This window comes from Lagopus leucura, unplaced genomic scaffold, assembly GCF_019238085.1.
Source record: "Lagopus leucura isolate 7727_CA_CO unplaced genomic scaffold, USGS_WTPT01 59027-0_obj-0_obj, whole genome shotgun sequence".
Classification (NCBI taxonomy): domain Eukaryota; kingdom Metazoa; phylum Chordata; class Aves; order Galliformes; family Phasianidae; genus Lagopus; species Lagopus leucura.
The window spans coordinates 1-22,045 of NW_024969035.1; the positions used below are offsets into that span (position 1 = coordinate 1).

The 22,045-nt window shown below is 43.9% G+C and overlaps 1 protein-coding gene across 1 annotated transcript; it reads left to right on the forward strand.

Annotated features, from left to right (window-relative positions):
* Positions 1-2,011: 2,011 nt before the first annotated feature.
* Positions 2,012-20,786, forward strand: LOC122193982 (cadherin-related family member 3-like; the record flags this gene model as incomplete). Its single annotated transcript, XM_042894894.1, has 12 exons — positions 2,012-2,160; positions 3,452-3,641; positions 4,966-5,134; positions 6,577-6,676; positions 6,824-6,922; positions 7,932-8,158; positions 9,033-9,201; positions 11,011-11,255; positions 13,757-13,929; positions 18,364-18,377; positions 20,041-20,072; positions 20,738-20,786. Coding segments are annotated over 12 exons (1,616 nt in total), but the record flags the coding sequence as incomplete, so codon positions are not given.
* Between the last annotated feature and the right edge of the window lie 1,259 nt (positions 20,787-22,045).

A 22,045-nucleotide genomic window follows, 5' to 3' on the forward strand; every position in this document is an offset into this window, starting at 1 on the left:
TGAAATATTAGAGAAAGATATGGGTATTTTTGTTGTTACTTGAACTTTAGGTATGAAGTAACCAAAAAGGTTAACAGCTCTATCCAGAGTGCTTTATAAGCAGCAGGAATCCACTTGCCAGTGCCAACATTTGCACATTGTGTTCTAGACTGATTATTTCATCCAAATGTTGCCATTTCTGTTTATTTATCTTTATGTCTGGAATGCCGAAGGAGCTCTTTTAAATATTTATCCAGTTGTTCAAGATGGTGAGTGGAGTATCCATAACACCTAATGTCTAAGACTCAGTTGTTGTATGACACAAATAAGGCATGGTATTTGTTTGAATCTTTTCCCTCTTAGGGGGACCGAAAATAGAAGCTGAGTTTGTAAAGAGCTTGAAATTAAATTACTCTGTGAGCTGTCCTCACTACGCACATGCATGCCCTCACCCTGCTAAAATGTGAGCCGCATGCTGGGACTATGTGTTTTCTGACACTATAATAATTAGTGCTGAGATGGGAGTTGGGAAACTTGACAAGTTAGCAAACCTTCTTTATTTTCTCCTGATCAAAGCTGTCAAGAGCAGAGTTTCAAAGGGTCTTTCTAATTGTTCCCGTGGTATATGCAGGCACATCTGTTTTTGGTGTTCACAACACTGCATCAGCATTCACCCTTTTGAAATTCTGGCTGCTAAAATCAGTGGAAAACTTGTGGAGTCAAGAAAACAGAGGACAAGAAAACAAATACGTGCTTTCTTCGCAATTATATTACAGTGTCTAAAAGGTCTGCTTGAACTGTGTTGTAAAATACGACTGGCAAGTGGTGGGTCTTCTGACAACAGGAGACAGCCCAGACATGGCTCTGTAGGAGATGGCTCCAGCTCCTGCCCAGCTGTATGAGCCCTCGGTGTAATAGGCATTTCTTGAGAATGGCCCACTCCTTCCTGAGAGATCTGTCTGGTGGCAACAAGGCAGTGGTACATGTAAGGTTGGCGGGGCTGTGAAGATAGAGCTGCAGAGAGAGGTCAGAGTTGTGATTCCTCTCTGGGGCATAGGGCTCATGTCTTCCTGAACTAGGAACTATGCACTAGTCTGTTTGTGGTGGCACAGTTTGAAATGCACAAAAAAGCTTCTGTCTTGAAACGTGTTCCTAATGCTTCTTTGAACCGTTCAGCGTCTTCAACTCCCTTTGACTTTTAGAAGTAGATGTTTTGTGTTTGTGCACTTCAGGAGAATAAACCACCTTTCACATAGTCTGCACAGTTTTCGTATGCTTGTCCATACCTGTTTTAGCACATGGGTCAAGTACCATAAGTGCATACTTTGGTGCCTATGTGCACACTCAGTTGCAACCATTATAAACAATCCTACACAATTGTCTGCCAGACCATATCTGAGCCATAAAACTCACTACATGGGAAATCTGGGAGCACTGGCATGACAAACAGCATCTGTATTTAAAATGAATCAGACAGACGTTGGGAAATTGGAGCAACATCATGGGGACATCAGCAGAGCACCCACAGGAATGTTCTTTATTGCCTCTACCTGAGGAGCAGCTCATGCTTTTTAGTAATGCTGTTGCACCCCATATGCCTCCAGCATTCACTCCAAAATATAACTGCTACTGCTTCTATTTTTGTTTTTCTCCTGGAAAATAACAGAATTTACAGGAAATGACAGGTTGGTGGTTCTGCAAGGAGACAGACTGCTTGACTGAACAGCCCTGTCCATCTTCAGTTTCCACAATTCCGTGAAAGTCAAATTGCAGTCACTATGAAAAAGTTGCAGAGAAAGGGAAGGACAGTTATTTTTGCAGCTCTGTCATGCTTAATGTGCACATTGCAGCTCAGCTGCTGCTGCAGTCCAGCTGGCAGAACCACTGACTGGGATATTGACTGTGACAACTCCAAGCCCAGCATGGCCAAATGCTTTACCTCTACAATTGGTTGCTCAGCTAAGTCTGTGCTCAGCTGCTCTTGCAAACACAGGCAGGCCTTTTGCTGAATGAACGTTGCTTTCTTTTGTAGAAAACAAAGAATCTACAGGATTCCTGAGGAACAAAGCCCAGGAACTGTTGTTGCCAATATAACAGCTAAAGATCCTGATGATGAAGACTCTCCTAGCAGACTTTTCTACAGCATCCAGTCTTCTGACACATATTTCTCCATAAATCCATGTAAGACAAACAAAAACATACCTTCTGACTCTCTCGAAAAAGAGAGTGACCACACAGAAGATGTTTTTGCCTGATTGTTTCTGACTTTAGTGTCTCTCCCTATAAAAAAGAAATTCTCAGCATGTTTTTAGGGCCAAGTTCCTCCATCAGCTGAATAAAATTAAGTAAAATATATTAAAGAAAGTAGACCAAAGGTGATTTATTGACAAATGTTTTTTTATGGCTGGAGATTGATGATTCCTTGAGTGGAAGTTGAATCAGCTGCCTTTTTCTCTAACAGTTGTAGTGACTTTTCTGGGGCTCTTGCAATGGCTGCAAGTACTTGGACCACAGCTTGCTCTCTCCTACATGAAATCTGCTCTAGCACTGTGATGCACAAAATCTGCTGCTCAGCTTCATGGCTTTATTCATGCCCCTATTCAGGTGAGGCCATTCTAACGAGTCATCTCCTGTGTGCTGGTCCCAAGTCCCCATGCTCTCTGGGATGCACCCATGTCTGTCCTGAGGATTTTGCTCCTAGAGCTGTAATTCAGCTCTGTCCCTCATCTGCTATTGTTTTAAAGATGTTTATCACAGTGGTAGAATATGCCACCCAGCTGTGGGATATCAAGATTATCCTCACATGCTTTAGATTCCCTGTGCCCTTTGGCTGTGCATTGCTACTATCCCTCTCAATTACACTCCAAAAGGTAGAGGATATACAAACTGTTCCTTTATCTCCTCAGGACTCTGGCAACAGTATTGTGTTCTGCCAGAACAATCTTCTCTTTTTTGGATAGAGGCTAACAGAATTGAAGAAGTAATTAATTGAACGGCTGATCAGAGCACTTGACACAAGCCGAGAGCAGATCTTTTGATATATGAGTAGATTTAGATGTGGTGAAGTGTGCTTGAAATACAACAGCAGAAAGTTAAGCCATCTCACTAGTTAGAGAACAAGGACAGCATGGCCTGCTCATTGTGCTTGCTGCTTGATGAGTGCACTCAGCTCTGACTTGCACCATTTCCTTGAGAGTGTAATGAAATCTAAGTGCTTTTCAAGCCCTCTGCTGAGGTTGCCACTGGTGTATTTTTGAGCAGTGGGTATTTATCTATGAAAGGCTTACGCAGAGCTATCAAAGCCATTTTGTATCATTTTAAAAAGTAGTTAAACCAGTCATAATTTCTGGAGAACAAAAGACTTCAGCTTGCTACCTGTATGCTGAGCTACCCCGTCCTCCCACAAGTATGCCACGAGTGTTTACTGCCTCCCCTGTGGGTGAGCATCTAACTGCTGGCTGCTTTTCCCCAGCAACTGGAGTGCTGCAGGTGTCCGGGAGAATCGACCGTGATGTCCTTCCCCTGCAGCTCCATCCCAATGTCTCCATGATAATCCGGGTGGAGGACAGCCCTCGTGTGGGGCACTCCAGTGAAATGGAGATCACAGTCATCATTGGAGATATCAATGACAACCCACCAGAATGCAATCCCTCCACCTTCAGGTACTGATGCTCTGATTGCCTTAGTACTGCCTTGTTGCCACAGCCCAGTGCCCAGTGTAGGGCACATCGCTTAGGGTCCTCAGATCTCAGAGCCTCTTGTCATATGTCTGTGCAAAGTAAACTAGTCATGGACTTTGCCATGGCTCTGAACTCTCTGAGACCTTTGTGAGCTTTTCAAGAACAATGGAGATGTGGCACTGAGGGGTGTAGTTAGTGAACGTGGTGGGGATGGGTTGGTGGCTGGACTAGATGATTTTAAAGTTGTTTTCCAACATTAAAGAATCAATGATTCTATGATGATCAGCTGGCTTATGTTTGTAGATGAGGATATGACATTATATCAATTTCGCAGAAAGACTGAGGTCAAAATTGTCCATCTGAAGTGCTGGATGTCCCATGCTGTAGGGGGCACAGCGCTTTATAGGGTAGTTCCCAAAGTACTGGACTGTCTAGTCCAAAGATGGACTGTTCTGCAAATAAAGATCCAGCATCTCATGCCAAGGCCTCTGCAGTGAGATATTCCTGGTTAGTAGGTGTCTGTTTAAATTGTTTGCTCACTAGCTAAGATAAATGTCTTGCGTTTAAATCATGTAGTTTTATGGACTAGCAGGAAAAGAATCCAATTCTTCAGAGCACTGCTTGGTTACAGTGTCCATGATGACAGCACAACAGTCTCTGTGGTCCATTGAGCTCAAACTTTCATCTGAATGAGGCAAAAGTCTTCAGGGGAGAAATGAGAGACTGTATATAGGGATTGTACAAGGGAACATCAGGGCATAATGGCATTTCAGTTAGTTCTTTATTCTTTTATGTCTTACTTTCTTGATTAAGATAAAATCGGCATCCTCCATTACCAGTTCCATCACATGCGTCACTGAGACCATCACTGTCAACAGCAGGGCCAGAAACACTAGCTTTACAAGGCAGCAGAATGATCCAGGTATTAGTTAAGGAGAAAAGAATGAACTTCTCATCAGGAAAACATTATAATGTAATGAAAAAATGAGTGTTGTAAAGATGTTTTGAAATACAAATTAGGAACTGAAATAATCTTGAGCATTAAAATCTCATGGTGCCTTCTGTAGTTCAGTGGATTTTCAAGGTCTTGGTTTTGGGTCTGTGTGCTGCTCATTACATGGGGCTGTTATCCACCACAGCATATGGTTCAGATTCTAGATTGCTTCATCAGCTGTTGTCTATTTAGATCTAGGATTTCATTTAGAAAATAAATGGAAGTACGTCGATGTTTTGGCATGGACTATATGAAGAATTCAAGAGGAAAAATATAAGGAGCTCTGATGGGAAACATGTTTCTTTTAAACAGGAAAGAAATAAATGAAAATACTACTGCTGGGATAGTTCTTCTTGATCTCAGAAACAGCTGTAGAGATATTGATGTTGATCCACCAAACAATCTATTTAGTTTCACTGGATTATCTGGTTTTGGAAGCAACAACTTTGCTCTGGAGTCTGCGGAGTCCGGAAGACTTGTGGTCAGTCATTTGTAGCTTTATGTCAAGTGGACTCGCTGTAGAAAGCATCTTATGAGTTTTCACATAGGACGTTTCTTACTTTGGAGTTTTTGCCTGTACAAGAAAAAGGAATTACTGTAATTCATGTTGAAATAGAGTGAGTTGGTGAGAATGATTTGATTAGATGTAAGCTACAGACCCTTTAATAGGACGGTTCCTATGGATCCTACTGAGTTTGGAAGACAGAGGGCTGTTTTAAATCAAAGTGCTAGATAGGACTGAAAAAAAAGTTTTTTAGGGCATGTGAAGCACCAACTTTGAAATGGTTAAGCAAAGCAATCTGATACCATCTCATACCTATTTATTCACGATAGATCATGGAAGATCTTTCTCTCCAGTGTGAAGGACTGCAATATGGTGAATGTGGTAAATATTCACAAAAGTGTGGTGGGATTTGTACTTTGTGTGATTTGACGTGTCAAAATATGACTTCCTTATGCTAATAGCTACTGTAAAATTTGCATTTGCCAGAATCCCCACCAGCTGCTGGACATGTGCAGTGACGGTTGCTTTGCTGCTTTAAAAAGAACCACAGACAAATACAGAAAAAAGAAACCCCACGAACTGTAGAGAGAGCACAGGCATTCTGCCTAAAAGACAAATATGTGATAGGTGCAGTAAAATGATTTTGTATGACTAACGCTGGTTTTTTCTTAGAAGCATGTATGTGAATGACCACCATCCTTAGCTGCTTCATCTGCCAGCACACAAGACATTTTCAGTGCTGCACAGGATACGACTGTTGTCATCTCTTTGATCACTGTGCTTGTGTAATGTAATAGGCTATCTGAAGCGTCCCATCTCTCCAGGAGTTTTCCTATAGACAAAAAGCAGTGGATGCCTGTGCTTTAATCTCACTGCCCCAGAATTTATAAGGCTCTTGCAGAGAGAGAGTTCAGGAGATTAGGATTTAAAGCTCTATGTGAGCCACTGTTTAGTAGCTATTTAGTTCCTGGATAAACAGTTGTGGCTGAACCTGATACCTTTAATATAGGTCTGCACACCTGAGCTCAAGGAGTAACTATTGCTATTTAGCAATCACAGGCCCGTGTTGAGCCAACAAAGGGCATGGTAAATAGCCAGCTCATTACCTGCACTTGGAATTAAGCAGGTAAAAGGCAAAGACCCTGTGCTCAAATGATACAAGTTCCTGCACTAAAGGGGAAGACAGGCAGAAGGAAAGTGTTTTGAATTGCCAAGAGACCCCAAACCGTGAACATGAAGGATAAGCCTGAAATTCAATCCTGTAACTGATTTATAGCCTGTATTACTCCTACGGGACTATTCTGGGTATTCAAGAGGGAGACCACATCTACAGCATGCCGAGAAAACTGATCGCCATCATGAGTGTTGTGACTTCATGTAAGAGAGTATAAATACAATTGTGTTTCTTTTTAATTTAGATGACTGAAAGTATTGATTTAGAAAATCCATCTAATCCAGGAGTTGAAGTTTATTCTTTGACTGTCAGGGTGCAAGATATCGCCTCTCCTAACTACTCAAGCAAGTATCCTCTTTACACATTCTTAAAAATATTTTTCTGTGCTGCAACAGCATGGAGAGAGGAGTACCATATGTATTTTGAATATATGCATGAGAAAATTTCACAGCCATACTTAACTATGATTTCATCTTGTGTTATATTTCCAGATACCATTTACATTTATATCAGGATAAAGCCAGTGAATGAATTTTTTCCAGTCTTCAGTAGTCCATCATATGAATTTTATGTTCCAGAAATTACCAAAGGTACAGTAAGTAGCACTTACATGATAGGAGCAGCATTGTCATGCTGACAAATACACTTTTCTCCAAACATGTTTTCATTTATTTGAATGAGGAGAGGAGAATTGCTCAAAGCTCCTGTTCAGCTGGGGTCCTGTACAATTGCCTAGCACCCCTAAATAGACAAAACTGGCAAGAACTCCAGTTGTACAGATAGAAATCGAGACAGACAAATTCAGGAATTATAGAAAAAATCTGGGACAGAGCCGAGAACTGAACTCAGATTTCTTGTTTGAGATTGTCTTTCTGCTCTTGCTAAATTAGCATTTTGAAAGGACTGCGGTAGTGCAAAGAAACCATTGTACACTGTACATGTAGACCATGGTACAGATGAGAGAGGACTCCCGTGGCCCAGGCATGGTGTTCATTCACCCCACCATCCCTTTAGACCTAGCTCACTGAGGAGGCACAGTGGGATAGGGGTGCTTGGATGGGAAGTGTGTGCTCCAACAGGCAGTGTAGCTCCTCAGGCTGGAGCCAAGCTTTTCCCCATTTCTGTCACAGCCCAGGGACAATTGCTGCAAATGTGGCCTTAAACCCTAATCCAGAAGCAGGATTTGCATTTGTCTGTGCTGAGCTCCATAACTGCTGTTTCAAACTGTCCAGAGAGAAGAGCAACAATTTTTTCTCAAGTTATTCCTCCAACTCAAGCCAGTGCTTGGACACTGGAAATAATTAGTGCGTGTTGGTGCCAGGCTATGGGGTAGCCCTTGCCACCAGAGAATTTCTGCTGTTGTTCTCTACAGATTCCTTGCATTGTGGTATTCATTGTTAGCAGACACATACGTGGGGAGCCAGACCCAATATGGTAAACCAGTGTTTCTCATGCCTTTGTTTTACTTCTTTGGGGTGAAAAATTCTAGAGCAGATATGTAGTTACACTTTTATCAAGCTTTGGCAGGAAAGAGTATTCTGTAATTCCTTCTCCTTTAAGTTTAAAATGTCAATGAAATATGGATTATCTTCTTCTTAGTTGGATCCAGTATTGGAAAAGTGACTGCCAGCGATGCAGACTGGCCGCCCAGTGTCATCACTTATTCCATTATAGCTGGAGGAGGGACCAAGGATTACACAAATGCATTCTGGATCAGCCCAATTAATGGAGATGTGAAGATTTTAGAAAGATTAGACTATGAAACAACCCAGAAACACTTTTTCACAGTGCAAGCCTCAGACCAAGAGAAGACTGCAACAGCATCTGTGAGTAAACCAACTCTACTTCTCCTCCTTGTCTCTCTTCTTGACAAGAATACTTTGAGCATCCTCTGTCATGACCTTATATTTTATTTTTTCACATCTGGTGGGAGGTGGATGGGTTCTAGGCCTGCTTCCTATTCCAGCCAAGTACTGCCCATGGAGACACTAGGAAGGAGGTACTTAATCTCTTTATTACCTGTTATATTTCAAGGCAATCATTAAGGAAAACTTAGCATCAGGAACTTGTAATCGTGACAGGTTTATCTGTTATATATTAAAATCCAACAAACACAAAAGGACAGAGCTTAGAGAGTAGTAAGCTTTTTCTCTCAACCAGATAACACCAGCTGACATTAAAAAGATCTGGTGTAACAATGGTGCTTCCAGACATGCAGAAGGCCATTACCAGCATTTCTCTTTCAGTCTGGTCGGTCTATAAGGAATCTTCATCCCTTCCATGGATCTTGCCCTGAATTATTACCAAATTGTATTAAGAAGCCTAAGCAATAATTGTGAAGCAATTTGAGACACTGGAAAGAAAGTTTAATGAATACCTGGAAATATTTATCATTTCTACTATAACACACCTCAGGTAATTCAACTAGACAGACAGATCAGATTGAAATCCCTGTGGTTTTGGAATATGATTCAAGTTAAGGAACCAGCTCCCAAAAGAGTACTGGTCACAAAAAGAAGTAAAGGTCTAAGGAACATTTATGTTTTCTGGTTGAATCTAGTTTGGAAGAGAGGTTCATTTCTCTTCAACTGCTGCTGATTTAAAGAGCAAAACTGGCAAAGCCAAATAATTTTTGAAGTTAATAAAATTCTGACCCAATACAGGTGAAGACCTTCAGTTTTTATTATTCTTTCCTTTCAGGTAACTGTCAATGTTTTGGAAGTAAATGATGAAGAACCCATTTGTTCACCAAATTTCTATTCATTTCAAATCCCAGTCAGTTTAGCAGTTGGGACCAATGTCAATGGCTTCAGGATTCAATGTCAAGATCGTGATTCTGATCCCAGGTCTTTCCGTTACTTCATTGGAGGTATTGTGTCACAGTGTGTGAACTGTGAACTGAAAACAGTGCAAAAGTGCTTGAATATTGATGGTTCAATTTGATTTGTAAATAAAAATCTAGCACAGTTTGTATGCTGCTTCTTATGGAGAGCTAATTGTGATCCTCAAGCTTCATGCATCATTATTTTGCTGCTTTTGTAAAGAGATGACTCTATAAGTTTGCTGCCATCTAGAATGATGCCATTGCACATTTGGATTGCCTACCACATTAATTAACCACAATTAACTGCATTACTGACAAGGACTTCAGTAGAATGAGGGATATATCTTAATGGTTAAATTTCACTTGCAATTAAAGTTGAGTAAATCTTGAGAAATGAAGGTGATTTCTGTTACCCTGTGTAGCTTTCACTTAGATAATGGCACGTGGTTCAAAATAATTGAGCAAACCTGCATGCTCTAGTTCCATGCTGCATGTACTAAAACCCTGTTATTAGAAAGAATGATTGAACCTATTAATCAATTGCATCCATTTGAAGAAGAGTATGGATTGGTATTCAGCTTCACAATAAAAGGGAATACACTCTCTTGGGTGAATTTATTTTGCTGTTGCTGATTTTGTAGCTGAGGTTATTGACTTACACTGCTGAAAATTTAATTGTAGTTGCTGGCATGATTTTGGTCTGTGCCAAGAAGTACAGCCTCAGAGAAATCCTGGGCATTGCTGCAGAGCCCAGGACCTTGCTGGGTGCACTGTGTAGGGGCCCTCTAGAGTGCAGGCCTTGAGGTTTGGTTATAGAGACGTGATCTGTGCTGTGCAGTTGGTCTTTGAGCCAGAGAGCTGTTCATGGCATCATTATTTGTTGCACAGTAGATGTGTCCTTCAAAATCACCTCAACTCTGGAGCTCTACAAGGCAAAATAAGCAGAACCAAGGTACTTCTGCTACCTTTCTATGGCTTTGATTTCTTTTGGCTCTGGTCAGTCCAAAGACTGCACAGGTCACCAGCAGATCTCCAGTAACCTGAGCAGAGAATTAAGAGATGAAAGGCCAGACACATCAATCTCCCTTCTCTGCCTCCTGCAGCAACTCACAGAGGGAGTTAAGCCTCGGTGGAAATTAGCCGCTCTGAGTCATAAGCTGTCATCAGAGGGAGCCAATCAATGGCCGTGCGGTGTGCTCTGCGCAGAGAAACAAGTGGTGGGAAGGGAGTGGAGGGGCCTATGAGATGCAGGTGGTGCCCATGTGGCCAAGGGGCCATTGCAGAGCCACCTCAGCAGTGGGACTGAGACATACAAGGGTTCTCACCCTGTCGTCGATCTCACGGCGACTTAGGTTACAGTCTGCCCGGCCTGCAGTGGCCTGACAGCCCTCAGGCCAGCGCCCGACCGAATCGGTCCCACGCTCCGCCTGGTCCATTCTCTCGCTATTCAATACCCCAATATGATGAGCAGCAAAATGGCGTACATCACCCAGACTGGGCTCTGCTGCTTCAGGGTGCACTCCAGGCTACAAGAAAAAATCATTCAGATGAGGTGAGAATCTCCTCTCATATCCTTGATGGCACTGAGGAGTTTTTACAGCCTTGCCTCAGCTGAGTCTTCATAGACAGTCTTACTTCATGATTTTATGACGATTTACTTAAATGATTTTATATGTTATCAAGAAGATCAAGGAGACATATGACTACACGGGCATTAAGTGATCCATCGAAGGCTGTCAATAGAAACCAATCTTTTAATTTGCTCCATGTGTTTATTTTAATGTGGGATTTTTCTTCACTTTTCTTCTTTTTTTGATGATTTGTTTGTTTTTCGTTCATTACTGTGACTTGCAGGCAATGTGAACAATCATTTCACCTTTTCACCAGTGGCTGGCTCCAACACGTCTCAGCTGATTCTTGCATCTCCCTTTGACTATGAGAATGGGCTTGATACAAAATGGATTTACAGACTGCGTGTCTACATAACAGATGACAATTTACTATCTGTCAAGAACAAGGCTACACACCTAGTTAAAACTGGAACAGTGACTTTAAGCATCAGAGTTATCCCAAACCCAACAACTGTCACTACCACGACGGTAAGTTCACTGAAAATTATGACTACCCTGCAGTTCTTTCATGGGCTAATCTGCATAAGACTCAAGAAAAGAAGGTAGATGTAAGCAAAAGGAAAGCAAAAGCCTACCGTGGGTCCAGGTTTAGGAAGCACTGAGCTTTGTGTTCTTGCACTGAAGCCAATGTTCATTGATTTGCCTGGTGTCATGGGGGATTGGCTCCAGTTACACATTTGTAATGTGTTTTGTATTGTAGTCTCTAAAAAGAAAAAGAATTACAAAAAAAAAGACCAGGCACTCTGCCATTATCACATAACTGGAAAGTTAAAGATTTTGACAGCTTTGTTAATAAGGATAGGGTAGGGGTTAACCTTAAAATTACCTCATGCACTACTTTTTTTTAAAGCTGTTTTCTACTCCAACATCCTTTACTTCTGTGTGCTTCTTTAGCGGTGGTATGCATTACTCTGTAATGTGCCTACCAAAGCCAAAATAGGCAAAGACTATAATAACAAGAAATCCTTATCATTTACAAGGGATACTTTTCCACCCAGAGGTCACCTTCAGGTAAAAGTTCAAGCTGCCTGTCAGGAACTGAAGCAGTTGTGTAGATCCTCAGCATGTTCTGAGTCCTCAGCATGTTTCAGACAGGGAGAACCAGGCAGGTGGGCTGGATGTCTCCCGAGCTCCTGGGCCCCATAATGATCCATGGCTGGTATTCTGGCCTTACACCCAGACCAGCATGCCCATGATACAACCTGCTCCTTGTCACATCCATCCCAGGGAAGCTCTGGCTCACTGGTTTTGCTTCTTGGATGATATCCACCAGGCTGGTGCAGGATATGAGCAGCTCTTGCTTTCCTCCTGCCTGCTGCAGAAGTGCAGTTGGAGGGACACAGACCAGTCTGTCCTCATCTTTGTGCTGATTACTGCTTTCATCCCTTGCCATGCCATCTTGCCATCATCCAGTGTCCATCCATTTTGTGCCTGCCTGCAGACATCATTAGTCTTTTCTCCACTGCATGCAGGAATGAGAATATGAGGATACTGAAAGCGTAAAAGAACTATTCATTGTGAAACTGTCCAAATCTGACAGAATCAGAGGGTGCTCCAAGCAGCATGTACAAATCTGGAAGCTTTGCTATGGAAATGCTTAAATTAAAATTTGTAGACTGATTAATTATTATCTACTGCTCTGCTGGGAAGGAATAAATGGTTTCCTCACAGCCTTCTCCTCCCCATTACTTGACATGGAAACAGGTTAAGCTGAATAACAAAACTTCTGTGTTTCTTCTCCCATGCCTTACCACAACTGCAAACAGTCTAGCCCACATGCCACAACATTAAATCTGCCTCCCCAGAGATACCAGCCTTCCACTTACAGACTGTTTTCCAGAAGAGCACTTCCATTACAGCACCTTCTCCCATCACCACTTGTTACCTGCGTTCAGGCAACAGCCAGATGAGTCTGGTGATGGAAGGCTGGTAGCACAGTGGTGGGAAACCCTATCACAAAGTCATTTGGTACTTCTATCCCAGTGAGGCTGCAGTGGTGGTGGTTTGAGATTATTTGTTAGTTTCTTTAAAAATTTGGTGTGCTCAGCCCTGTTGGCTGACAGCAGACACTGACACCTCTTCATTTTAAACACTTCCTTTTAATAGTTACAGATATTACCCAGTTCAGCCGTGTGCCATTTTTTGAAAGGTGTCCTTAGATGGAAAGCAAATAGATATCCCACTAAATTTCATACACAATGTGATTACAAATGTCTTACAGAAGATTTAATAAAAACTTCAGTAGATGATCAGAATGAATAGAACCACACCATGTATTAACCCCGTAGAACAAACAAGCAATTTCTGATCTGTATAGGGATAGTGTCATGGCGGGACCACAGTGAATGAGCTGTTAGCACCAAGAGAGATGCCAGCTCAGAGCTGTGTGCATGGAGGATGTGGCAGATTGCAGGTGCTCAGGAAACGTGATTTTCCCTTCTGGAGCAAGGGAAAGAAGAAGTTTCACTTATTTTTATACAACAACACAACTCCTCAGGGTTCAGCTCTTTTTACAAAGGGGGCTGAATGATCACTGCAGTGAAGATGACCTAATTCCAGTTTCACCTTAGGTAACGAGAAACCATTATCTTGATAATGGCAGTATTCCCTGAACTTCCAAACCCTCCAACAGCATGCTTACATCTTCTCAGGCAATCTGAGGCTTTCCAGCCCCATCATGGCATGCCTATTTTAATATAAGACATTGAAACACAATCTGGAAGCAGCGAGGTGGGTGGGCTCTGTTTCAGTGCCTGCGGTTACCCCTTGAGCTTATGGCCCATCTCGGTCTTCACAGAGAGGTACGTGGGATGAATCACCATCTCCAACAGATGCTATCTGCCTCTGCAGATCATGAGCAGAGCCCTGGGGCACCTTGGGCCAGGTGTCTGGGTGCAGAAGTTCAGCCAGAGGAACAGTGCTGTACAGGAATGCAGCACTGAGAAACATTTCCTATCTTGTTTTAATAGCCTGGCTTTACAGTGGTGACGAAGAAGGAGAACCTCTACTTGGACTCAGCATGGTATGTGCCATTTGTCACCACACTGGGCAGCCTGCTGCTCCTGGGACTGCTGGGCCATCTCCTGGCCAGGTGGCTCTGTGCCCGCTGCCTGTCTGCACCCCAAGCTGACAGCACACCTCTGTGAGTGAGAATCCTGGTTGAATGTTTTGTAGCCATATGCCCTCTGCTGCAGTAAGTGCAATTGCTGGCTGCAATATAAGACAATAAGATGACAGGATAAGAGGGAATGGCCTCAAGTTGTACACAGAGAGGTTCAGGTTAGAGATAAGGGAACATTCTCAGAAAGAGTGGTGAGGCACTGGCACAGGCTACGTAGGGAGGTGGGGGAGTCATCATCCCTGGAGATGTTCAAGAACCATGTGGATGTGACAATGAGGGATGTGGTCAGTGAGCAATATTGGTGGTAGGTGGACAGTTGGACTGGGTGATCTTAGAGGTTTTTTCCAAATGTGATCATAGAATGATAGAATCATGGAATCACAAGGTTGGAAACGACCTATAAGACCATCTAGTCCAACCTCATCACCATTGCCACCACAAGCACTAAACCATATCACACAGCATGTCATCCAGATGCCTCTTGAACACTGCCAGGGACGGCGACTCCACCACCTCCCTGGGCAGCCATTCCAGTGCCTGACCACTCTCTGAGAGAAAAAGTTCTTCCTTATGTCTAATCTAAACCTCCTCTGATACAACTTGCGGCCATTACCCCTTTTCCTGCTCGTTGCCTGGGAGAAGAGGCCAAACCCCTCCTCACCACAACCTTCCTTCAGGAGGTTGTAGAGTGCAATGAGGTCTCCCCTGAGCCTCCTCTTCTCCAGACTGAACAATCCCAGCTCCCTCAGCCGCTCCTCATAAGACTTGTGCTCCAGACCCCTCTCCAGTTTCGTTGCCCTTCTCTGCACACGCTCCAGGACCTCAACATCTTTCCTGTAGTGAGGAGCCCAAAACTGAACACAGTACTCAAGGTGCGGTCTCACCGGTGCTGAGTAGAGGGGGATGATCACCTCCCTGCTCCTGCTGGCCACACTATTTCTAATGCAGGCCAGGATGCCGTTGGCCCTCTTGGCCACCTGGGCACACTGTCGGCTCATGTTCAGCCGAGCATCAACCAACACCCCCAGGTCCTTCTCTTCTTCACACTCATCCAGCCACTCATCCCCAAGCCTGTAACGCTACACGGGGTTGTTGTGCCCAAAGTGCAGGACCCGACACTTGGCCTTGTTGAACCTCATCCCATTCACCTCAGCCCAGTGATCCAGCCTGTCTAAATCCCTCTGAAGGGCCACCCTACCCTCAGGCAGATCGACACCACCTCCCAGCTTGGTGTCATCTGCAAACTTACTGAGGGTGCACTCAGTGCCCTCATCTAGGTCATCAATAAAGATATTAAAGCAGATGGGCCCCAGTACCGACCCCTGGGGGACACCACTTGAAATGGGTCGCCAGCTGGACTTCACTCCATTCACCACGACCCGCTGGGCACGGCCCTCTAGCCAGTTCCTTACCCAAAGAAGTGTATACCTGTCCAGGCCACGGGCAGCCAGTTTCCCCAGAAGAAGCCTGTGAGGAACCGTGTCAAAGGCTTTGCTGAAGTCTAGGAAGACTACATCAACAGCCCTTCCCTCATCTACCAGACTGGTCACCCAGTCATAGAAGGAGATGAGGTTGGTCAGGCATGACCTGCCTTTCACGAACTGGTGCTGGCTGGGCCTGATCCCCTGGACACCGTGCACATGGCGTGCAATCTCATCCAAGATGATTTACTCCATAACCTGCCCTGGTACCGAGGTCAGGCTGACAGGCCTATAGTTCCCCAGATCCTCCTTACGGCCCTTCTTGAAGATGGGAGTCACATCAGCAAGCCTCCAGTCCTCTGGGACCTCACCAGTTAACCAGGAGCGCTGATAGATGGCCGAGAGCGGCTCAGCAATCACCCCCGCCAGCTCCCTCAGCACCCGAGGGTGCAGCCCATCCGGTCCCATGGACTTGTGACAGTCCAGACGGAGGAGGAGCTCTCTGACTGCCTCCATTGGAATTGATGGGGGCATATTCTGAGCAGCGTCCCGGACTTCCAGATCGGGGCATAAAAAGCCCAGAGGATAACTGATCTGGCTGTTGAAGGCAGATGTAAAGAAGGCATTGAGGACCTCAGCCCTCTCCTTGTCCTCAGTGACCACATTCCCTGCTGCATCAAGTATAGAATGAGAATTATCTTTCGTTCTTCTTTTGCCGTTGATATAAAAGAATTTTTTATTGTCTTTTTACTGCAGAGGGGTAACCTGAGTTCAAGTTGGGCTTTTGCCTTCCTAACTTCTTCCCTGCATACCTTAGCTACTTCTTTGTAATTTCCCCAAGAAGCCTGTCCCTTCTTCCAGAGGACGTAGACTCTCCTTTTCTCCCTGAGTCTCAACAGTAATTTCCGGCTCATCCACACCGGTTGTCTTCCCGTACGGCTCGCCTTAGGGCACTCAGGGATAGTCTGTTCTTGTGCCTTTAAGATTTCCATCTTGGGGAACGTCCAGGCTTCTTGGGCTCCTTTACCCTTGAGAAGCAACTCCCAAGGGACCCGCACTACAAGCTCCCTGAACAGGTCAAAGTCCGCCCTCTGGAAGTTCGAGAAGATAGGTTTGCTGGTCACTCTTTTGACATCCCCAAGAATGGAGAATTCTACAATTCTGTGGTCACTCTGCCCAAGACGGTCCCCAACCTTCACTTCTCCCACCAGTCTTTCTCTGTTAGCGAAGACCAGGTCCAGCAGGGCACTGCCCCTAGTAGGCTCTCCTACCAGCTGCATAAAGAAGCAATCTTCCACACAGTCTAGAAACCTCTTGGACTGCTTCCTCTGTGCTATATTATATTTCCAACATATATCAGGGAAGTTGAAGTCTCCCATCTGAACAAGTGCGGGCGATCGCGTGACTTCCGCGAGCTGCTCATAGAATGCCTCATCCAACTCTTCGTCCTGATTACGCGGTCTATAACAGACCCCCACCAAGATGCCGCCCCTACAGGCCTTCCCCCTGATCCTTGCCCATAGACACTCCACTCTATCATTCCCAACCCCAAGCTCTTCTACCTTGAAACAGTCTTTAATATAAAGGGCCACACCACCACCCTTCTTTCCTCGTCTATCCCTTCTGAAGAGCTTGTAGCCATCTATCTCAGCACTCCAGTCATGGGAGTGGTCCCACCATGTTTCAGAAATAGCAACAAGGTCATAATTAGCCTGACTCACAATCATTTCCAACTCCTCCTGCTTGTTGCTCATGCTGCGTGCATTGGTATAGACACATTTCAGACGAGTCATCTGCCTCACCCCCTACTCAAGCATCATTCCCCTAGGCTCGTCTCTTGAGAAGCTTGTTTTGATGATTCTATGACTTTATGATTCTAATGTTTGGTTTTAAGAAATCAACCAGAAATGTCCATGGATTGTTTTTCATGGATTTGCTAATAGTGCAGCAAATGCATTAGCGGAAGGTCATAGTGGATTTAGCATTATGACCTCTAATGACAGCTAAGCTCATAAGGCACAACTGGAGTCTGTACCTGTCTGTGCTGAGCAAAAATACAGCCATAGTTTATGCCCATCACAAGGGTGGTACCACATGTGCTCCTCCCGCTCAGCCATGTTACTCGGAGGCTGTTTCAAACACTGGCGCTAATGCCAAATTCTCTGTTCTGGAACAGCTTTTGCAGACTTCTTGCAGCACTCCCCTGGCCTGTTGCAAGGCTCTGACCCATGGAGCTTCACAGTACCTCCGGGTGCTCTCTCTTGGCAAAAGCCACTGGGAACAGTTCTGGTTCTGAGTGGCAGGAGATGGCTGCTGGGAGCCAAGGTGCCTGCAAACTGGCATTGTCACAAACACAGAGATAAGAGCTCTTTCATGGGATTTGGAAAGGATTTATGTAAGCGTTCTCAGGACTCGAGGTACATTTGGAAATGATAGAAAATGTAGAGGTAATATATGATGGTGATTATAATTCAACTGATGTGTGCAAGGAGTTTAGCAACTTGTGATAAAAATGACAAATGAATCCAGGAGCATATAGCCTGGCCATTGTTATTATTTATTAATGGAGCTAGTGATTCATTGGGAGGCAGGCTTTCCCATTAAAAAGCAATTTTTATATTTTCAAATACGTTTACAGTCTTTCATATATTTAAAAAGTATTATCTGAGCACAGCAGATAAAAAAAAAATGACCTTCCTCAAAGGATGGAACAAGATGAGAATTTCTGAACATGCATTTTTTCCAGATTATATAAATCCATAATGCTATAATCAATAAGAGTGTATCTTTTCATTATCATTCCCTCTTGGAGAGGTGTCAGAGCAACACTCAGGGTTGTTTTCCTGTTTGGGAACAGTGTTAAATGGAGCAGGCATTCAGTAAAAACAAAAACATAAACAAAACCAACCAAGCATATCTCAGAAGTCAAGGAAACACAACCTTCTTGCCAAGTGGAGGAGAATGAATCATGATACTTTTATACAGGGAAATTAAGACATTTGTTAACAATATCTCTCACTCTTCTTCATTGCAGGATAAATGCTCCAGGTGTGTACTTCTTTAATACCTCTCAACAGCACCAAGTTTACTATTCTGTGTAAAATTTGTAAACCCATTTCTAGACAAATACATTTGCTCCAGTACAGAAGTACTCAGATCAAACACCCTGGCTGATGATGGGATGCCAGCCTAAGTGACATCATTGTCCTTGCGATATTCATGCCTATTAATTATTAGGCAAAAACCAAATTCAGAGTAGTCTAGTTGTCTGGCATAGATGGTAAAGAATGACTGTATTTTTTATATGTTAATTCTTAAAAAAATGTTTCCATCCTTCATCAGCAACTGCCTTCCCTGTTCTCCAACACCTTTCATTTCACCCTGGCACCATTACATATACCTGAAGATTTATTGTCAAGTGTTGGTGCCTTTGCAGGGGTCTGTATCACTTAGCCTGGCTACAGATTGCACATACAAAAAGAAGCACTTTTTAAATAGGTGCTTTTAAGCGCATTTTTTTTTATCTTATTAGACCCACTAGCTTTCCCCTAACAAGCGTGGTTTGTATCATCTCATTAAGAATCCACTTTTATAACTCCCTCTACTCAATAGTTTTGCCCAGCTCGAAAAAAAACATGACTAACACAGCCCAACAAAGCTAGCTGTTCTCTTGGTTGCCCAATTAGAGGCATTTCAGCATTGGCCAGATTCCAAAAAAGTGATGCTTCATGTTTTCTGAAAATACTGGTTCCCAAGGGCTGGCAGAAAGGCGTGAAGGCTGGACAGAATAGATTTCCTATCAATGCAATGCCTCAGCACTGCACACCCAGATGCAAAAGGCCATGTTGCCAGCAAGCAGTTCTCCAAAGGATGGACATTAAACAAAATGGTGAGACAAAATCACAGCAACTAGTTGGGTACCATCCACAATGCCGTGCTGCTGAGACACCACTACATTTGTTTGCACATGGGATGAATTAATAGCATGGTGAATTCACATATAACCAAACTGTTCTTCAGTCCCAATTTGACTTGACTGGATCTGCAGCACTTCCCTGGTTTGTCTCCAAATGTTTGAATGCACAAGCTTTGCAGGTACAAACACTCACAGAAAAAAAAGCCCCACCAAACACAATAATCTGCATTTGTGGTTCAAATATCCCCCAGAGGATGATTTGCTTGCTGGTAGACAGCTAGTCCAAGCTCCTACAACACCTGAGCCCTCAAAATATGCCTTGAAGGGGCAGTATGTGGTGCACAGACCCATGATGGCTGGGCCAGGTGGAGTGAACTCACCCCAAAGAAATCCCCAGTTGTGGTGGTGTGGAGTGGCATAGAAGAAAGGAATTATTCATGGAACAAAGACATGAATAAGCTTTAATAATAAACATATTTGAATTTCTGTATCTATTCATATTATTTAGGAAGGGAATTTTATTTAAGAAACCATTGTTATTTATTCATTATTGAAGGAATAAGACTTTTCAATGTATGCACTTTGGTTAGTTATTGGCAGTGGCTGAGCCTCACTCCAAAACACTCTGAAGGTGTTCGCTTTCCAAATAGCATTAGGGATCATCCTGTGAAAAGCAGTAAGGTCTTTTTGAGAAGGCTGAGAAGTTAGGAACTAAAAATCTCTGTTTAGTGGGGGGTAAAAATGTAATATCTGGTTACATCTGATTCTTTGCTATGTGCATTTACTTTTCTGTAGAAAAGAAGAAACCTAAGAAAGAAGTGGCTTTGGTGAGTACTGCTATCCTCAGAACAACACAGAACAAAAGTTTTACTCCTAGCCCCATCATGCAATATGGTCATCTTTTTATGGAGGATGACTCTTTTCAAAGAGAACGTTGAGATGGTAAGGGAGGAAAAAGGACTGTCCCTAAATGCAAAACAGGGTAGTGTTGCAGTTGACCTCCTCATCTGGAATCAACCCCACGTGTGGTGGTGCTTACCCACATCATGGTTCCTTTGCTTCCAACTGCCAGATTCTGCAGCCTCTCTGGTACTGTTTTGTGACAAACACAATGCAGTGACTTTCTTTGCTCCCAGATAGCTGTAATGGTATAAAGATTGCAATGTCCTCCCACTATTGCACTCTGCCTTCCCAGGTTCTTTGCAGAGGGTATTCCCAACCTTCCCCTGGGTGGAGGTGACCCTCCTGTGGTTGCACATGTGGAGGTATGGTGCATGTCAGACCTTTATAGTTCTCCTTTGAACATCTAGTAGCAACATCCTTCACCACAAATGGCTTTTGTTGCCAGTTTTGATTAAACTCAGCCTACAGGAATGTGACACACGGGTCATAGAAATCCACCTCCATCCATGTAGGTCAACATTTCCAAGTCACTGCTTTCCTTGCTTACCTAATTCACAGGATTCATTTAACAATTTGTCTCTCTTCACAGGAAATGATAAAACTCAACACTGTCTTTGACGGAGAAGCCAGAGACCCAGGTAATAAAAAGCAATTAACAGTGAATATGAACATTTGGCCAGAAAGAAACTGGATGAATTGATTTAAATACAGTTCGACATTTGCTTCTCATACTTCAAGTTTGCTGTTTCCAAGGAGAGCAGGAGCTCTATCTCACAGAGTGAAAAGCAGGAGAGTGCCCTACTAACAATTCTAATGGAGGAATGAACCCACTTCCAATGGCCATTTTATTCACTGCTCACCCACATGTACGGATCTGGTGCAGGAGGTAGAAGGAGAGGAGGAATCAGCTCCTGTCCCCTGCCCTGGTTGCTGTCACAGTTCCATGGTTGGCCCTGCTAGGCAGGGGGGTTGGAACTACATGATCCTTGGGGTCCCTTCCAACCCGGGTGATTCTGTGATTCTGTGATTTTGAACTCCCCTTGTCTGAGAAACGGCCACAGGTTGATGGAACTGCAGGTGTATGGGTTCTGCATCCCAAACTGCTCCCTGGTTGCATGGGTGAGCTGATTGCTCCTGCACAAACCTCCTCCAGACAGCAACAGGCATTGCTGCCATTTCTCTGAGTCTTGAGCATCGCTGGCTGGGGAGAACAAGGAATAGCGTTTGCTTTTAGATGAACTGTGGCAGCTGAGGACCTCAGCATGGAGAAGGGTGGCTGATGAAATGGGGCACGCTCAGCCAAAATATGCCTTCAACAAACACATCTGAAAATAGGCTCAAAACAATAGGTCTCAAATTATTCAGAAAAAGGCAGGCTTGTTCTGAGCCTTGGATTAATCTGGCCAAATTTCCACCCAAGTGTCTGTACTTGTGTTTCTTATTAGCTGGCTCCAGGCTCTCTGAGGCTGTGAGCTAATAGGAAACACTAGGCACAGGGACTTGGGTGAACAAACGGGGCCCTACTGTGCAATTAAGGCCATCCAGAGAGCTGCTCAAGGCTGGTTTGGCTGGCTTCAAGCCCACCTGCTATTTATACAGAGGAGCAGAAGGGATGAGCTCTGAAGTCCGCTTTGTAACTGGATTTGTTCAACGCTAAACATTGATGTTCTCCAGCCTGCTGCTTGCCAGTGTTGTGACAGGGCAGCTGGTGGCTCCCTTCCTCACAAAGCTGATCACACCACATTTTGGTTATCTCAGCCCCCCTGAGCAATAGCACTTGGGTCATGCCTCACACAAGCACTACAATATAACATGGCTTTGTGGTTCCAGCAGAGAAATGAGGCCTGCTTTCTCCTCTCCTCTCCTCTCCTCTCCTCTCCTCTCCTCTCCTCTCCTC